General features: G+C 33.5%; 3 protein-coding genes across 6 annotated transcripts in view; 1 reads left to right on the plus strand and 2 right to left on the minus strand.

The window, feature by feature from the left end:
* LOC134847559 (uncharacterized protein DDB_G0287625-like) overlaps nt 1-19,584 on the minus strand; it is a 288,876-nt gene that overhangs the window by 114,777 nt on the left and 154,515 nt on the right. The window lies entirely within an intron of this gene.
* The window catches only part of LOC134847519 (nuclear protein localization protein 4 homolog), a 42,926-nt gene that overhangs the window by 21,277 nt on the left and 2,065 nt on the right, over nt 1-19,584 (minus strand). The window contains exon 1 of one of the 4 annotated variants that reach the window (XM_063864574.1): nt 16,143-16,491. The exons of 1 other annotated variant lie outside the window; for it this stretch is intronic. In XM_063864574.1, coding sequence (XP_063720644.1) covers nt 16,143-16,298 — 156 coding nt within the window. In that variant the 5' untranslated portion in view covers nt 16,299-16,491. Of the gene's footprint in view, nt 1-8,464; nt 8,862-16,142; nt 16,492-19,584 lie in introns of those variants that run through there. 2 more of the 4 variants (XM_063864598.1, XM_063864606.1) reach the window with 2 other exon arrangements.
* On the plus strand, nt 590-6,376 carry LOC134856881 (uncharacterized). Its single transcript, XM_063873176.1, has 7 exons — nt 590-758; nt 832-868; nt 3,003-3,132; nt 4,917-5,130; nt 5,217-5,235; nt 5,448-5,643; nt 6,137-6,376. The coding sequence occupies exons 1-7, from the start codon at nt 722-724 to the stop codon at nt 6,239-6,241; spliced, it is 738 nt and encodes a 245-aa protein (XP_063729246.1). The 5' UTR covers nt 590-721; the 3' UTR covers nt 6,242-6,376.

A 19,584-nucleotide genomic window follows, 5' to 3' on the forward strand; every position in this document is an offset into this window, starting at 1 on the left:
TGTTTTGAGGGGATCAAAACCCTGAGAAAAGAAGTGTCTTCCCCTAAATCTCCTAGGTTAGAATTTTTCACCAAGAGAACAAAAATTTGTCTTTTTCGTGGGAAACCAGTAAGAAAAAACGATGCGAATGTAAACTTCAAGACAAACGCTTTTGTAAGCTAAAAACTTAAACCTCAATGACCTTATATACTAGTCTCTTTGCACCTGAAATGATAATATTTTCGCAAGCCCCTAAATTGCTAACCAAATAACACCAAACGAAAACAAGAAACCGTTTTTCCAATATTTTCTTGTTTTTTGATTATTCAGGTCATCTTGTGAGTTTTATTTACGGAAAAACATCTGAATCCTAAAATTCTCCCCACTTTGGTCAACATAAAAGGTAACACTTCAAGATTTTCCTCTTTAGCCTAATTCTGCTTCTCACGGACAAAACTCATTTTCAACAGAAAATATAAGTTCGCTCGAACATTTGCTTGATATGTTTGCCTGCTTTTTTGAGTGTTTGTCGTTATATTTCTGTGCTGAAATTTGTTTCAAGAGTACTGAACATCTGTGCATAGCGAATAACACTATCCATGCAATTTTGAGCTCATTTTGGTTTGATTCATTAAAAATTAATACTTCAATCAGTTTCTCCGCAACATTTTCCCAAATTTCATTTCCCAATTTTTCTATTTCAAAATTTATTCAACTTCGCTCTGATGTCCAGTTCGAAATAATGGTTGCTTCAAAATACACGTTATTACTTTTATCAGGTAAGGAAAGTTCTTAACTTCTCTGCAAAAAATCTCTCCGAATAGAACAACTCATAAACATTCATTGTTTCAGTTACCTACCTGCTGATCGAGATTGGACACTCGCAAACGTAAGCTCATGGAAACAAATTTCACGCGAATCAAAGTTTGAGCACTCTTACACGGGTTGATTAAAAATGCTTGCCATTACACTTGCGAGAGCAAGCGTCTTCTAATTGGGAAGTAGATTTTCTTCGAAAACAACTTTTGTTAAAAATGAGTGAGAAGCTGAAGTTGTCTTATTTTTGAACATGCAATTTCCAGGCTTCTTTTCACGTAGTCTAGAGGCAAGATGGGGGTTCGGACCTTGTTTTTCTCAATATGTATAAAACTGCAGTGTTTGAACGAGAAAAATCAAACTATAGTTTTTTAGTAAATCTGCATATATTTTGTTGGCTTAATTTTCAAGCATGGATTGTTTTTTGATTCGAACAATTTTTATTATGATTGAGAGTCGCCTTTTTGTTTCATCCCCGTTTTACCCCTGCGATAAGAAAAAGTATTGCAATCGGGTACTAGATTTTTTCCCGTAAACTCAGCTCCTGCAATTTTTTTTTGGCTTAATGACCTCCTATTGCGTCGTTCAAGGGCCGAATGAAAGTTTTTGTGTGCGTGTGTGTGTTTTCTGAGGTAGTAAACTAGTAACAATTTCAAGATAAGCAAAAACTTTTTGAATTAAATTTTTTTAAGCATGAAATTTTTCTGCTCACTATTTTTGACTTGATTGGCGCTTGGTTATCATAAAATCAGTTTCAATCAAGCAATTGGCGCATCTTGCGTAGAAATAAGACAACAGCTTCCGACTTCGAAAATTTCGAGAGCTGTTTTTTTGTAAGCTAGAGTTTGTGCTTTTCTTCCAAGTTGCTTTAATACCCATGAGACGACAAAACTGGAAAGTTCCATTTGGCTAATTTAGATTATTGGGATGAGATGTCCCGTTTTGAGTCAGCGTAGATTTTTCATGAATGGAAAAATTGCTCAACATACATTTTCAAAAAATTTTATGAGCCAAAAAGAGCATTTTTGTATCAATATAATTGTATGACATTGTATGACTATTGTTTTTTTCATAAATGAAATTGTATATCTAGAAAATTGGAGTATATAAAAAGTTCATTCATGATTTTTGTTACTTTCTTTGTTTGATCTAAAATACAAAAATCAGAAATTTCTCAAACTTGAGTAAAAACCCGTAGGTTTATGTACATTAATCTCATATATAAATTGCATCTGGAGATTCACATTATTAAGTTAATGTGCAATTCTCATAGTAAATTAGTCAAATTTAACCGTTTGTTTTTGACTATAAGATTTAAACTTTGAAATCTTTAGTGGTTAAGTATCGCCAATTTTTGAAAAATTTCTAACGGTTATATAAATATATATATATATATATATATATATATATATATATATATATAAACGGTATTGGCTGCAACAAAAATCGTTTACTACAATCTATATTTTTTTGCTTGAAAGGTTCACGCCTAGATTACGTTATAAACAAGATATCATAATTTTGCTGGCAGCTTGTTGTTCGGATCATTGAAAGGGGGGGATTGGTATTTGAGAGTGTGTTTTGAATTCGAGCAACAATTAAAAAAAGTTTAAAAATCGTGACAGTGTCGAGGATAATTGGGTTAAAATTTTGATTAAAATGTATAAATCAGGCAAAATGTACCACAAAAAGTGACAAAACTTAAAATAGACAAAGTTTGTTTTTGTCAACTCGCAATTACCATAAAAAAGAAGATTTTAATCACTGCTAATTTTTGAGAAGCTAAATAGAAAAAATAAAAACTAATGATTTTTTCAATTTTTCATAGGCTTGTCGGTATTTTTTACGTTCGCCTGGGTGTGTACTGATATTTTTCTTCTTTCTGATCCAATTGACCATGATTTTTTTTTATAAAAAAAAGAAACAAATCTTTTTGATTTAAAGTAAATATTTATGAAGCATGAATCTCCACTCTAAAATTGTCTTCAAATAAAAAAATTTGAAAAAAAATCGGTTTTCTTCTTATTTGAAAAAACTTTTGAAAATTTTCAAATAGCAATCAAATCAAGATTTGACTTGTTTTTTCGATTTTACGAGAAAAATTAATTTCTAAAAAAAACACTCGCGCCGAAATTGATCAATAACTACTTGGTTTGTCAGTTACTGAAAAGCTTATGAGTTTATGTGCACATATTTTTTCCTTCTAGATACAAGTGGTCGTCTCTGCACCCTATGGAGGCTCAAATGTCTTTTGCCTTTGACCCCTATGTTGAGGAAGAGTACAAGGAACCAACTGCAGAAAAGTACTTATTAGCCGAGAGTTTGATCGCCAATGAGGTCAGTAAATGTCTCAGGCTCAAATAATTCATGCTCAGTAAATAATTCTCGCTATTTTGTTTGTTTCTTTTTATGCTTGAGTAGGGAGTTTCGGGGTTTTGGAAATTAGACGAAAAGCAAATTAGACGATTAGAAAAAAAATTTAGACAATAACTTGCGTGAAATTTGTTTACAGACTTGAATTATCTTAAAGACAATTTATGCACTAACTTGCATGAAATTTGTTTACAGACTTAAATTAAATTTTGGCTGAGTAAATACTGGTTGTCCGTACCCGCAGTGACAAAAATGGATAAAAATCGATTATCTACAGAAAAATATACAGATTTTAGGCCTGTTGTAATTTTATATAGTAAAATTTCGATTATGTAGTTTTAATAATCGATTATATTGCATTTTATTTTGCAAAAACTTCACACTGTATATCTTCATTCAACAATCAGTACTAAAATTCTCTAAAACTGTTTTTTTTCTGTATCAAATTTTCTGCATACTATATACATATTGCTTACAGATTATCTAGAGTTTATCTAAAGATTATCTAGAGATTATCTACAGATTATATACATATTTTATTCAGACTATATACAAATTATCTCAACACTGTCGCCAATAAGATGATATGATTGTATTGAAATTAAATTATAATGCAGGCTTTTCATTGAATTTTTCTTTCTGATGTTTGATTTGAAAAAAAAATTTTAAATAATTTTTTTTCAGAATGGGTTGCTGCAAAAACTAATTGCTCTATGTTAAGTTTTCTGTTTGATGTTTTTATTGATTTTTTTTCTAGCAAAACTGGGCTGAGAAGGTTGATCTTTTAAGTGGCAGTTGAAGAATTTTTCCACAAATTTTTAACGCGGGAACCCTTAGATTGCAAAATATTTTCTGTAGATCTCTTAAAAATTGAAGTTTGCGGTAAATAATTTCCCTCAAGTGAGTTCAGCTCACTGTTATACTGAGGAAAAATTTCCTGATAACAAATTTTTGTTGAATTTGTGAAAAAATCATTAGTATAAATCATGAATGGACAAAACTGAAATTGTTACGACCCTTATAATTTTTAGGCAATTTAATCACTTTTATACAGATTGTTTACAGATTAAAAACAGATTATCTACAGATTATCTACAGATTATCTACAGATTATATACAGATCATCTACATGTTTCAATGTATAGAGATTATATACTGACTATATGCTTATTATCTACAGGTTATATACAGGTTTTATAGAATAGAAGAATCGATTGTTTTGGCACTAAAATCCATTTATTTTTGGAGGAAAAAAATAGATTCTATCTGTATAGAATCGATTATCGTTCGCAAAATGGTTGTAGATAAATCGATTCTATACTTAAGTTAATCTGTAGATTTTTATGTATATAATCGATTTTTGTCCATTTTTGTCACTGCGGGTAAATTCCATTTCTCTACGATCGTCTAATTTTTTGTCGTCTTATTTCCTAAATACCCCAAAAATGCCTGAGATAAACTTACAAATAGTAAGATTCGCTGAAACTTTTCTCTCAATTACACCAAATTTTTTTCAATTTATAACTACACTTCATGAGGCCAAGCTCGGTGATTTGCTTTTCAACCGTGGAATCCAGAGGTATTAAAATTGAATCTGCAAAAATTTTTCCTGCTGGAATTTGCAAAAAATAGAAAATAAAAATAAGAAAATCAAAAGTAAGACAAAATCCGGCGAAGAATGATTGAATATATGGTGCCAAACTTAAAATACTATTTTTACCGAAAAAAAAAGAAAACATTTTTTCTAGTGCAGCACTGTTCAGCTGCACAGTCCCGATCTCAAGGTCGACTGTGAGGTCACTGGATTCTGGGGCTATGAGGGGGGGCATGTATGGGCAGTATTCAATACCACTGTGGCCACTAATGACAGCAAGGCACTGCTGAGGACCATTTCTGGGTGGACTGTCAAGTATGCAGTAATGGAACAGTGTCCTTCTTTATACAGGGTCTATTTGGCTTCAGGTATTTTCATTGAAAAACAATTTTTGACCAATTTATAATAAGAAATCTATAGAACTCCTCGAATGAATCATAGTTTGTTGTTTTAGAATTCAGAAACCACCAGGAGTAAGTACTGAGCTTTCAAGACATATCTAGAAAGTGTAAACTTTATCCAATTCATATCATTGTTCGGCTTAAGAAAGTTTCAACTATAGCTTCAAAACAGAAAATTAAACGCAATAAGTTTTTGATCAAGAAATAAAAAAAGCTGATTTTGCCTTCCGTTTTCTCCTGTTGATACAATTGGAATAAATTGAAAATTATCATTAAAAACGTAGATCGAAAAAGTGGATGGGCAATGTGGCTCTGATTTGCGGACTGTCTGTACTTTTCTTCGGCTGTGCAGTGGCTCTCTACATATTCGTGTCGGCTTATTGGAACAGCTACTCCATCGCACTGGCCAAGGAGCAGGAGGAACAGAGACGCGCGCAGATGAAGGAGAGGGAGAATAAGAGAAAGAGGCGCATATTCGGGGTATTTAGCATACAGACTAAGTTAGCGTAAATTAGGAAATGGCGCCCCGGAAAATTTAGATCAAATTTTGATTTAAGCTGAGATTACACTTTTAGATATTATTGACATAAGACAGTTTTTTCGAAAAAAGAATCACGCTCAGTGTTTGACAGGATACACTCTTGGTCATAACATACAAAATCGATTAGAGATTTGAGAAGTCGACCCGATCAGCACTTTGGGGGCTGAGGAGGAGGCGGGATTGTTCAGTAGTATAGTACTACACCTTAAACAACACCGTACCACATACGCGCTGATCCATTTTGCCCGAAAATGTGCTATGATGGGCTAATACCGATTGATAAAATGAGAAAATATTGAGTTCAGCTCCAATGTAATTTTTTTCCAACTGTTTGATTGATGGACGAAAAGTCGAATACAGCTTGAATAGCGGTTTTTTTTATTCAGCAACAGTCTGATTGATGCAAAAAAAATAACTATATTTGCATGACAGGATAAGGCTACTTCGTCGGAAGGGACATATACCAAACACGTGAACGAGAAAGAAAAACAGCCTCAAAAACAAATGGGCTATGGCAACGAAGCATTCTTCATGTGAAAACTTTAGAGTTGACTCCAGCTTAAACGTACCAACAGGACAGTGAAACTGATACTAGTCAAAACAAAACTATACTAAAGTTTGACAATTTATTAGCCCAATACACCACTTATAGTCTGCGATTGTTAATTAAAACTTATGGAATATTTTTTCAGTTGGTTACTATCTTGAAGTTGAATTGGAAACAAAGAAACCGACCAATCATGGAAAAAGCGAGTTGTTTTCCGGCTCAAAATAATGAGCGGAACTTGACAACTTTTCAGCCCCGAGTCCATTGAAAACTCTGCTCGCTTAAAACAATATGAAATGAAGTGAGTGAAATTTTTCAATTATTTCAACTTAAAATTTTGATTGGCATTTTCGCTAAAACATGATTTCAATTTCAACAAATTTTTCTCTAATTTGTTTGCTTCCTGAAATGAGAATACTATTATAGACTGCTACATTCTGGAAAACGAAAATATCTTAAGAAATATTTTCGATTAGTTAATTAAGATTTAAATTTTTTGAGACTTTTTTTTCAGGTAAAGGTTACCTTTCTCGCCGTAAGGCTAAATCCACTTACCAAATGAATTTAAAATATGAAAATATTTTTAATTTCAAAAACTAAGAAATTTAATTCTCATCCAATATTTCAAAAATTATAACAGACACCTGTTAAAGCACCTGTAGATCCACTGATGCTCTCCTAGACTGATAAATTGATGACCAATTGATGACCCCCCCCCCCCCCCCATTCCGCATGTGATGCTGACTGAAAACTGCTATAAATTTTTTTTTGAAAATTAAATTGAAGTCCTCCTAGAAGGGCTCATTAATGCCATCTGAAAGGTTAAAGCTTCGAAGCTCAAAAGTTGACTGGCAGACGGCGCAAGTTTACCACAATGGGAGACAGTATTTATGAAGCCTCCGAGAAAAAAAAACATTTGGCAACCACATGAGAGTTACGAACAAGAGCTTTTTACCGAAAAAAAACCTAATTTTTTTTTATCATACGACATTTTTCAAGGGAAGATACATGTCTCAAGCTGCAGCAAAAACGCTCGTTAAAAAGAAGCTGAAATGGTTTGAGATGATGAAAATATGAACAACTGAATAGGAATGCAATCGAGGTTGTTTATTTTTGAAGGGATGTGTGTGAATAACACAAGCAATAGTAGAACTCGGATCGTAAGGTAAGGGATCTTTTGTCATGTAACCTAGAATTCATGCTTGACTTCTTTCGAAACTGTGATTCAATTCAAGCTAATTAAAATTACTTTCTTCGCTCACAAACAGGTTTTACTTTCCGAGGTTTTGTTTCATCAACGGGCTCAGATCAACGGGTACATTTAAAAAAATTGGTCACAAAAGTCTGGACTTAAGTCGCCGGCATTGACCCGGGTATTACCATCTGGTTTAGCTTTTAATTCTTATCAAGAATAGTATTCTGCGAGGGAAAAAGTTCCCAAAAAGGTTGTGAAAACTTTTAAAAATAACGCCAAGTGGATGAATAATTTCACAATTCAAGAAGCGAGATGCCATGAAGGGCGTACTAACATTTCCTTTTCATTGCTAAATCTTGAACGTAATAGCTATCATTAAGATTCTATATGAATGCAAATATTTTTGATTACGCGTTGTAAATGTAAAAAGTTTACTGCTTAGGGAAGAAACTGGGTTTGTGTCTCTCAAGTTTGTCGTCATAAAATAACAATCGAACTTGACATGGCGAAAATTTTCGGTCAATGGCGGCTAAAAGCAGACACTGAAGTAGGGAAAAGGAGTTCCGCGTTGATCTGCCGGTATCAATCAGTACTGATTCAGATTAAACCCAGTAATAAGTATTTTTAGTAGTGTTTCAGGACAAACGCTGTGAAACAAGGAAAAACAGTACTGATATGTTGAGTCAATGTTCTATTTGGCATTTTGAGTCAAAATATGTTAAGCTTTGGGAGATATCGCCGAAAAAAACATGGTGACAAAATTGGAATTTTTGCCATTTTGAAAGCTTTTTCAGAATCGTTTCAGAGCTCGGAAAATCAATGATCGACAAATAAAAAGCAACGAAACATTCTTGTTAAAATTTTTTTTCTCTAAATATCTATCAAGATCCGCGCCTACAAAATTGTAAGCAAATATCAAAAGAACAACTTTAATATCAAAAGAACAAATTTAAGAACTAAAAAGACAGCGAAAGCACCAAACAGTGAAATATTTGAGAAAAAAGGCTTCTTTCCCTACCCCTCTTGGCTTTTTAGTACGCTTGGACGTCTTAATCTCCCTCGACCCATCCAGTTTCTTCCGACTGCGACATGAGGCAGCCATAATAGTGGCCACATCATGTCCATATATGGACTTATCTGACTTGTCAGCGGTCATGACCCAATTAACTCAGGTTATAAGGGTCGGTCTGTGAAATGACTAATATCGTACAAACGATCTCTACAGCTATTTAAACGGCAAGTAAAGCAGATTGTTCAAATTTAAATGAGTTTTTTTACAGTTTTTGAAAGTGTCTTCAGCCAGAAAATAAAATTGAAAGATTTTGGTTTATTGACGGCTGGTTTAGCTGACGTTAATTTTCAAGTGCAACTTGATTTAAGAGATTTCTGATTACTTTTTAGCTGCAGGTGACTTGAACACCTGTGAAGAATGCAGCTTGATTGTATTTATGCAGCAATTATTCAACTCTCACCAATAATTGTTTAAACTTGAATAAACGCTCATGTTCAGATTAAAGAGTAGAGTTGGTATGAATTAAACGCATCGATTTTTTTTGCCGACAGTAACCATAATGTAAATTCTTCTGTTGTAGTAGCTTCATAAATGATTAGATTCGTGACAATACTATCGAATTGCTTTAATACTTGCAGACTATTTTAAAGCTTGAATGAACACAGAAAATTGAATCGGTTCAATGAGGCAAACTGAATCGGTATCACGTTTTCAGCGAATGCGTCCAAAATAGTTTGCGCTTAGTGGGCTGGGCGTGCAATGCTTTGTTAATTTCCATTTCGCCAGGTAAGGACCCGGCTCGAGTTCCGCTGCTTAAGATAGAACCGGGGTGACCCAATTTCAGCAATTGTAGACTTGAGTGACCAAATATCAGCAATTCGAGACCGGAGCGACCAAAAAATACCATCGGTGTGACTCATATGACAGTCGCTACTGGCGCGAGCAAAGAAAAGACATATTTACGACCAATGTTTTCTCCTGATATCAAAAAAGTTTAAAACCTGTTGATTTTCTCTTTAAATGTTTGTATTCTGTGCGAAGACACAATACACAAAATGTTCTCAAAGGAGCTACCCACACTCAGTAAAAAGAGAAAATAATCGATTATATTATAATTATAATCGTACTTTTAGCTAAACTATAAATAATTATAAGCGCCAATTTTAGATGTTTAAACGATTTATAATCCATTATAAGGATAACTTTTTTGGAGACATTTTAATAAATTATAATTGATTATCTTTTTTTTCGGAAATCTCTTATAATCTATTATAATAGATTATAATCCCTTTTTCTATCGAAATATTATCTCACGAAAAAATTAATTATAATGGATTATAATTTAGTTATTCTGCATGAAAATACAGTAAAAATTGAAATTATTGTAAGTTTAAGCTATAAGCAGGGGCGGATCTAGGAATTTCTTGGGGGATGGGGGTGGATTTTCAAAAAAAATTCCAAAATTTTGTCGACTTTTTTTAGGTTGACCAAATTGATTTTTATGAGCACTCCTAACTCCTTATAAAGACCCCATTTTGATCAAAAGTTCTGCGCCGCAGGCGAAACTATGAAAAAACAGGACAAAAAAAGCGTTCTTAGACAATTTTTGGAAAATTTTGATCTTAAAATTGCGTTTTTTGGCGCGCTCTTCCCCATCAAAATTAGTATACATTGGCGCCAAAGGCGCTTTTAGAAAGTTTTAGGCTCTGTCACCAAAATGGATATCTCAAGATAAGTCAAAGCGGAGAAATGAGCTGAACTGAAAATGAGCTAAGAAACAGTCGCGTTGTTCTTTTTACGTTTGCTGCATAAAATCTTCGTTTAAAATACGTTCGCTTTCAACAATTCAATATGGCCTTACTGCAAAAACTTTCTTTGACGGATTTGAATAATGGAGACTCTGTTAGATTACTTCTTGAGCAATTAATAAAACAGATCGATTCCCAACAGAATGAAATTATAGAATTACGGGGTGAGAATGACAGGCTTCTTTACGACAATCATGAGTTGGAAAAAAGAGTTACGAAAGTGGAAAGGTATTCCTCATTTATGTGTTTAACATTTCATGGTGTGTCGGATGGTGGTGAGTACCCTGTCCATTCAATTGTGAAGATACTAAGGTCAGTAAATATTTCAATTCAGCCCCAGGACATCGTCGCGTGTCATTATTTACCAGGTAAAGGTCGAAATCGTCCGATTATTGTCAAGTTTTTGTATAATCACCAGCGAGATGCTGTATGGAATAAGAGATTCGATTTTTGGGATGATTTAACTGGAAATAAAATTCATGTAAACGAACGATTGGCAGAAAAAGATAGGGAAATTATGAACTACTGCAGACGGGACAAAAATCTACTAGCATCTACTCATAAGAATCAAGTCCAGATTAAAAAGTACAATTCATATGGCAGATGGCAACCAATTGATAACAAGAAGGATGTCGATATTTATATGGGAAATGATATCTCAGTAACTACTGACAATGAAAAATATACGGATGTTATTCAAAATGCTGCTGATTCCGACGATGTTCAATATCCAAAATCTTATTCTTTTTTGGGAACTCCGGGGAAAAGGAAAAGGAACGTGGCTTTTAGATCACCGGATAGTCATGAATCGCAAAATGATATACAAGAGCGGAAACTTGATAAACTATGCTGTTTGGTGGAAAAACTCATTGAAAGCCATTCTCCACCTCCTAAGAAAATGACTACCAGTGGTGATGTTGTTAGCGATGATAATATGGGCAGCAGCGAAGAAAAAGATCAACCTGAAAATTAAAAAGAGTTTCTGAACATCAGAAAAATATCTCTTTTTTTCCTGTGTTAAAGCTTTATTTTTGATTTTAAAGGGATTTCTAATGGGTAACGACGGGGACATACTTTTCTTAAATATTCAATCACTGCGCAACCATCATGACCAATTAAAAGTTCTTGTTGCTTCACTAAAATGGCAACCATATGTCGTTGCCTTATGCGAAACTTGGTTAAGTGACAATGATCCCTTGGAACTTTATAACTTGGACGGCTACCAAGAAGGAGTTTTTGTTAACCGTCAAAAAAGTAGGGGTGGGGGTTTAGCATTTTTCATAAAAAATCAAATTGACTTTTCGCACGAAATTTTATCGAATGAACTAGAAAATGTTGTCTTAACTTTAACTCTAGGAAGTAAACAGAAACTAAACGTTTGTTTGATGTATCGACCGCCATCAATCAATTCAAAGCATTTCTTAACGCAATTTGAGGATTTACTCGTGAATTTGAATTCAAAACAATGTCAGAACTCAATCATTGTGGGAGATATGAATTTAGATATTCTGGACGTGTCGCGCAATTCTCGATTAATTGATGAATATAAATTGATACTTAGTTTTTTTGGATTCTTCATATCAAATAGTGAAGCAACAAGAGAAACCGCATCTAGTTCTACCTGTATTGATCATATCATCAGTAAATATGATATGAGCGTAACTACTTTAAAAACTTCTCTAAGTGATCATTATGCGCTAGTTGCCTCTATTGGACCTTTTTTGGATGATAGTGACAATTTTAAGATAGGTCGAAACTTGAAAATCTTGAACAGAAATGAAAATATTTTGAAATTCTTGTTTGTTTTGCATCAAAATCTCAATAATTGCAATATGGCAACAATTGATGACATGTTGACCGATTTAACAAAAATGTGTCTGGATGTTTTTGACCGTTTTTGCCCCCAACAAACATTACTAAGGAAAAAACACAAAGACTGGATCACCAATGATATCAAAAAAATGTGTAAAAAGAGAGATCGTCTTCATGCCAAAATGATTAAGAAACCTTCACTAGAGAAAATTAATTGCTTCCGAATGTTTAGAAATAAGGTAAAAATGGCAATTAGGCGTGCTCAAAGAGACTATCATGATAAGAAAATTGAAAAATGTACATCATCAAAACAAATGTTTCAAGCTTTTAATCGTTTTTGTGGAAAACGAAAACCAGCCCAAAAAGAGATTGAACCCAACTTACTTAATGATTTCTTCGTCAATATTGGTAAGCACCTGAGCAATTCTCTGCCACTTGTTGGTTCTGCTTCTCAAAACTTAGACAGAAACATATCAAGTTTTGTAATTTTTAAAACGGATGAACATGAAGTGTTTAAGGTAATAGGGGCCTTAAAAACTAAAACTTCAAGTGGTCATGATGGTCTTTCAACTAAAATGATTAAATTATGTTCACCAGTCATATCTGTTTTCCTGGCAAACGTTTTTAATAAATGTATTGATACAGCATATTTTCCAGATGCTTGTAAAATTGCAAAAATTGTCGCTTTTCTGAAAGAAGGAGAAAAAGAAAATCCCAGTAATTATCGACCTATTAGTCTTTTGACAGTTTTTAGCAAAATTTTTGAAAAAATAATTTATAAAAGAATGCTAGTTTTCATTAACAAAAACAATATTATAATACCGGAACAGTTTGGTTTCCGCGAAAAACATTCTTGTATCCATGCTGTCCTACGAGTTACTGAATTCATGCGAAAAACGATTGAGACAAAAAATATGGGCTTGGCACTTTTTATTGATCTGAGAAAAGCATTTGATACAGTTAACCATTGCATTCTTCTGGAAAAATTATGCGCGTACGGTTTTAGAGGAAAATTCAACAAATTGATATTAAGTTATTTGACAAACAGACAACAATTTGTTGTTAATTCGAACGGTACTTCTAGGCAACAGGTAATATCGTACGGAGTTCCGCAGGGCTCTGTTCTTGGACCCCTTTTTTTCTTACTTTACATTAACGACATAAATAAAATTGTTTCAAAATCGGAATTAAGTCTTTTTGCGGACGACACTGCTATTCTTGCTTCTTTCCCAACAACAAGGGTAAATGATTACTTTAAAAATGATTTGCTGAAAACAGATGACTGGTGTGTGCGAAATAAATTGTCGATAAGCTCTACAAAATGTAAAATCTTACCATTTGGTAAACAATGTTTGGATAATGACTTTTCACTTGCGGGTGAAAACATAGGATTTACAAATTGTTTCAAATACTTGGGTGTTATCATTGATAGTCAACTCAAATTTACAGACCATGTTGAAACTGTGTGCAGAAAACTAGGCCGATTTAACGGAATTATGTATAAGGGCAGGGTAGCTTTTTCTCGCAAAATGCTGTTAAAGTTCTACCTGGCATATGTGGTACCTATAATTTCATATGGTCTGCTTGTTTATGGGAGTACTAGCAAAACAAATTTAGAAAAAATTTATATCTGCCAGAAAAGAATTCTCCGTACTATATTCTTCAAACGCAAATACGATCACATAACAACAAAGTTTAATGATCTGGGCATTGATACAGTTCATGAAATTTATTTAACTCAACTTTTTAAAGAAACCATTTTTCAATATTTAAAACGTTCACCTCTTGATTTTCTAAACGTCAGTAATTATAGTAATAAACGAAATACACGTTCTACTTCTAACGGAATGATTCCGTTTTATCGCTGTAGGACAAAAACTATGGAAAACTCCCTTTCATGCAAAATCGTTAAATGTTTCAATTTTTTGATGTCAAATAAACTCCTACCCGATAAAATCGAAACGTACTCTCAAGAACAGCTGTCAAAATTTTTAAAGGTTTTCAAAAGAAATTACATTTTAGACAATGTACAGCTGGTCGACAACTTTTTCTGATTTGTTTACCCGTTGTCGTTACTTAATTGTGATAGTTATCCCGGAGGGTAGCTACTTGTTAGGTTGAAAAGCCTGTTCTAGCTATCCTGATGCAGTGAGTGATTAAGTATGTATTTCTTCACTGTATCGAATAATTGAATTGAATTGAATTGAGAAACCCAGCACCCACCCCTGAAACCGCCATAAGTACCTGGCTATAAGTACAAAATACAGTTTCTTTTAGTTCGGCAACTAACTGAAAAACACAACACAAAAAACAAAACAAAAATAAAACGAAATGAAGCGATGACACACTTGTTTAATAAGAATGGATTATAAACCATTATAATGGTATAATGGATTATAACTCAATAAAATTTGAGAAAAAAAAATTCAAAATAATCGATTATAATAAAGTGACAAAAATTCAACGATAATCTACACTAGGAAAATGGCTAACTAGGTCATCGTGAAATTTTAAACAGTATTATAACAAAAAGTAACTTTTTATCTTGCTTTGATAGTTCTTCTTTAAAGGTTTTAGAGGTTGAATATCTCAGTTTTTTGTCAAATTTAGCATATTGTCTTACAGCCATGTAATCACCCAACAAAATATTGTTTCTTATGCGCGAAATGGTGAAAGGATTGCGACTGAACTACCTTATAAATAAAATTTTACAAAATCGTTTGATTTTTCATAGAGATTTGCTCAGTAAATATGTCCAGACATTCACGCCCAAGGTGTAGGCAGCGGTTGCCGGACATCAAGCCGACGGGACTTCAAGCCGAAACGTAAAGTTAGGGACTTCAAGCCGAAAATTTTCTCATTAAGTTATGAAATTTGAATAATTTGAAAACTTTTCTAAGGAATTGCCCATTTTCATGATCTTTCTTCAATAGTTTAAAGGCATTTTCATAAAATGTAATCCTTCAATTGAAGTTTAGAAAAGTTAAAATAAAAAATAAAAAATAAAAAACTGGTTGACGGCAGTTTTCTTGTATATAATTTATGCATTTCAAAAACCGGCTGATGTTGTTAACGGATGCCAATCATAAGTGATTCATTGTCATGAATAACGCTTATTATGGACTAAACTTGCCTACATTTTGAAAAGCAACGAGTTTTTGATGAAAAAATAGTGATTTGAGGTGCTTGTAAAGTTTCAATTTTGGCCTGAAGTCCTTTCGGCTTGAAGTCATGTCGGCTAGTTGTCCTAGAACCCGTAGGCAGCGAAACAGGTGCGACTTATGGCGCAACCGCGTGAAGCAATAGGCGCGACTCACGGAACGGAGCAAGCAAACGAGACTCGAGATGAAGCGCCGCCACCAACGCAATCGCATCGGTCCTGGCCAGATTTTCGCGACCCAAAATTTACTTTTCAGCTGTTGCAAACAGGGTGGAGAAAGTGTAACGGCGCGATCAACGCGAACCAACATGCAAGGTCTGTCCAGACTTTGCGACAAACTTCTGAATATAAAGTTGCAGAAGTCTAGTCATACCAAACATTGCTGCAGAAATTTGGACAAAAAGTAGCGAAAGCCTGGAAATGCAAATAGCAAAAGTTTGGAAATAATTTTGTGAAAGTCCGGACATAAAGTTGCGAAAGTTTAGAAACATAGTCGCAATTTATGGACATACAGCCTCGAAAGTTTTTTTTAGTAATATAATTAATCATAAGATATTACTTAGATTTTAAAACTATTCAAAGAATTTTTTTGATGTGGTTCAGAAAGAAAAAATTTTCGCAAAAAAATATTCAGATTTGCCAAGTAAGTTTTGTAGTCATGGCTGAGCACGTTTGGTCTGGATTTCGACCCGGTGCCACTTTTAATCTCGAGAAATAAGTCTGGGACATCGGCCCGGACAGTTAGTGCATTCGACTTTTTCTTCATGGCAATAGCCTTTAGCCACTATCTTAACATTAATGAGCAAATTTTGGTGAACACGCAATTTCCACTCGCAAAAAGTGCCTCAATCAGCAAAAAATTGAAACCTTTTGTTTTTATAAAGCATTGGTTAGTATAACTAACCCCTCTGCTTCCCATTTTGTTGGAGCTCTTGCTCTCCTCTTTCTGTTTGGGGCCGGCCATCTTGCCTCTACTCCTGCTGTTCGCGGCCATCTGATTGGCCGAATCTACCCCGAAGTTGCCCCCAGACCCAGTTGCTCCTCTGTTTCCCGACGGCATTTTAGTAATTTACTAATTTTCAATACAAGTTGTTGTCTCGCAGCGAGTTTTGAATTTTAGTTTTGAAAGAATTCCTCTGCTTTAACTATTTGGACAGTTTAAAGCAAGATCGAGAAATGTTTTATTTTTATTTTATAAGTATTGTAAAACAACACAGAAGATTGTCAATAAGAGCAGTGCCATTAAAAGTTTGGTCACGCTATAAACTCAAGTACTTTTTGGCCATTGTGGTATTGGTACTAAAAATGCTCATTTGAAGCTTATTTTTGTTCGAGGGGTTCGTAGATCATAAATGGTCCACATTGAATGTTTTCTTTATATATTTTTTTGTTAAACAGGCCGTTGGTCTAATTTAGCGTGAAGAAAAAATACCAAAAGGCGCAGCTAAACTATGTTGAAGGCATAAAGCCACTTATAGATTCAAATGAGAATTTATTTTTATCGGCTCCAATTAAGAAAACATACAACTGTTTCACTCAGCGTGGCGCGGTGACATTAATCCGCAAATTATTTTAAGAGCAAAAAACACGAAGTGAACCACGACGCAAAATTTTTTTTAGCTTGTTTCGTTTTCTGGGTTATGATTTTTCCGAATTTTAAGTAACTTCTGAACTTTCAGTAACCGAATTTTAAGTAACAGGCAGTTTTTAAAATAAAAAACAAACAAAACTGGCTCTTTTCCACCACCCCCACATTTAATTTTCAAGTTTCAAAAATGATTTTAAGCTTGTCATAACGCAGTGAAATATTGCTTGGTGAACAAACCAACAATTTTGAACAGATTTGGTCTGCATATTTTACATCAATCTGTCACTCATATAGCTGTTATAACTCGTAAAACAATTATGAAAACGGAAAATTTGAAATGTGGGGGAAAAAGAAAAAGAGCCAAAAAATTGTTTTAACAGGGCATAGCCCAAATTATTTCGACCCGACTAAAGACCCGACAGCCACCACCTCAAGTTACTTTTATCGCACCCGACTAAAGAGAGGGGGCGGTAAACTGAGGAGTGTCAATCATGAACCCCTTCCCCCAAAGTCTACAAACTAATAACCACCCCCCCCCCCCGTGTTCAACCATAATGGAAGGAACGACTGACGGTTGTGGTAAACTGGCAGGGAAAAAGGGGGCGGGGTAAATTAAACTGTGGAGAGGGGTCAGGGGTGGGGTAAAGTAAATGGAGAGGGGGTAAAGTAAACTGGGGGACAAAATGGGGGACAAAAAAATATAAAGTTTAATGTGAAATGTAACGAAATCTATTTTTATTGGATTTTAATCGATTATAATGGATTATATTGACATTGAAAATGTTAGGATTATAATTCATTTTTGATGAATTATAATCAATTGTTTTGTAATTTTATAGATACTGACCATATTATGACAATATAATCGGTTATGATCTATAGACGGTCGGCGCAAGAAGCCTTTTCGGTCGTGATTCGAGCAATAATAAAAACTTTTAAACATTCTGTAAGACCCGTAAAAGGTCTGTTTGATTTGTTTTTGCAAAAAAGCGACAATTCAAGATATTTTTCAGTATGACTTAATTTGGATTGGGCACTATTCAGAGCTTGTCGGGACATGAGATTAAAAAAGAAAAAAAATTCTACAATTTCAGTTTTCCCAATCAAATATTTTTCAATTGTCTTTAAATGAGGCAAGAACATTCAAGGTTTTGGAACATTCAGGCATTTATAGGCTTTGTTGTTGTCATTAGTAGTTCGATAAAAAACTAAAACAGCTCAGAGAACCGCCATATCCAGTTTCTCGCAATTGCTATGTTGTCATGGTGCTTACAACAGCGAGTTCAAATCCCAAAAGCATTTCACTTTGTAGATGCTAATAAAACTTGATTAAAAAGTTTTTCTTCAGATTTTGTGGTACAGAAAAATATCAACTTTAAAAAACATGAAACTGCATATCTTTTAGTGTTTTTTCTTTGTAAAAAGTCAATACTTAAAACGATAAAAAGTAACTAGGAGAAAAAGAAAATTTCATTTCTAAATATCCGCAAGCACTTACGTCAGCAGAGAAGGGTTTCTCAGGGTTCACTATATGTCAGTACGAGTAGACAGTAGTTGACCAATATGATTTATTTTAAAAAATCCATTGAAAGTTTTTTTCGGTTAAAAGTATACAGTTGCAATACTAGAGTCAACACATATTTTAAAACATTTTCAAAATTACAGCAATTTCGAAAATCTACTTAATCTAAAGCCAAGCTGACCCAAACTTGTTAAATTTAACCTGCATTAAAATCATCGCCCTAGCAAAAAACTATCTATGTTTTTTAATCTTCTGATTATGGGTAATAGCAAAACTAAGATTCTTTAAATAAGACTGATCAAAAATTGAGACTAAAGTAATAAACAAGTTTATTAAAACTGATACATTATTTTTTTTCTGACAGAATTAATGCTTTATAAAAAATAATTAGTTGTACAATAAACCAACACACTCAGAAGATAGCAGTTTGAAATGCAAGTGAATTTACAAGATGGCTGGTTATCTATTTTTGTTTATAATGCTTTTAATCTAGCTTTGTGGAAGATTTTAGTTATGTCTTTGTCAGCTTTTATATTTTAGTTAAAATTAATTTAAAATAATTGATCCTTGAAAAATTTTAGCTACAATTTTTAAACCGATTTTTCCTGATTTTGCATCTAAATTTTGCATTTATCTTGGGTTCAAATATCTTTATTCCAACTCTCAAAGACAGTATGTCTTGTAAAATCTTCCACATTCTTTCTTAACCAGGATCTTATTTGAACTTGTAAACATGCTATTTTGTAAAATTTTCAATAAACCTGCAAAAACTTTGTAAAAAAAGTCATCTTTATTTCAAATTGAAAACTTAAGTAGATAAAAATTAGTATACATTTAAATGAAATAGCCGTGAATTAGATTCTCTAAAAATATTGAAAAAAGTCAGTTTAAAAATTGATTTTTTTTGTATTGAAAAACAGTTGAACCAGGTTAAAAAGCGGCAAAACCAATCCAAACTGATCATAAATTCAAACTGATACATACAGTTTTTTGCAGTCTATTAAAAAATCTAATAATTTTGATAAACCTATTTTGAATCTTGACCCTTGATAAACAAAATTTCAAGTCAAATTAGCATTTGCTAGCAATGAAAATTGCCGAGATTAAAACATTTCTAGTTTTGTCGAGCTCAATAGTATATCAAAAGTTTTCCATTCTTACTTCGATGATCCGAACATGTTCAAACAAAAACAGAGTGGAGCGCATTTAAAATTTCAGCCCGGTTGAATTTGTTTA

Source organism: Symsagittifera roscoffensis, chromosome 1, assembly GCF_963678635.1.
Source record: "Symsagittifera roscoffensis chromosome 1, txSymRosc1.1, whole genome shotgun sequence".
NCBI lineage: Eukaryota > Metazoa > Xenacoelomorpha > Acoela > Convolutidae > Symsagittifera > Symsagittifera roscoffensis.

Bases quoted from the DNA above. Each gene is read 5' to 3' on its own strand.
- LOC134856881 (XM_063873176.1), top strand. From the start codon at position 722: ATGGTTGCTTCAAAATACACGTTATTACTTTTATCAG. The intron at 759-831 runs GTAAGGAAAGTT...TCATTGTTTCAG, and splicing joins CACGTTATTACTTTTATCAG to TTACCTACCTGCTGATCGAG. The intron at 3,133-4,916 runs GTCAGTAAATGT...CATTTTTTCTAG, and splicing joins AGAGTTTGATCGCCAATGAG to TGCAGCACTGTTCAGCTGCA.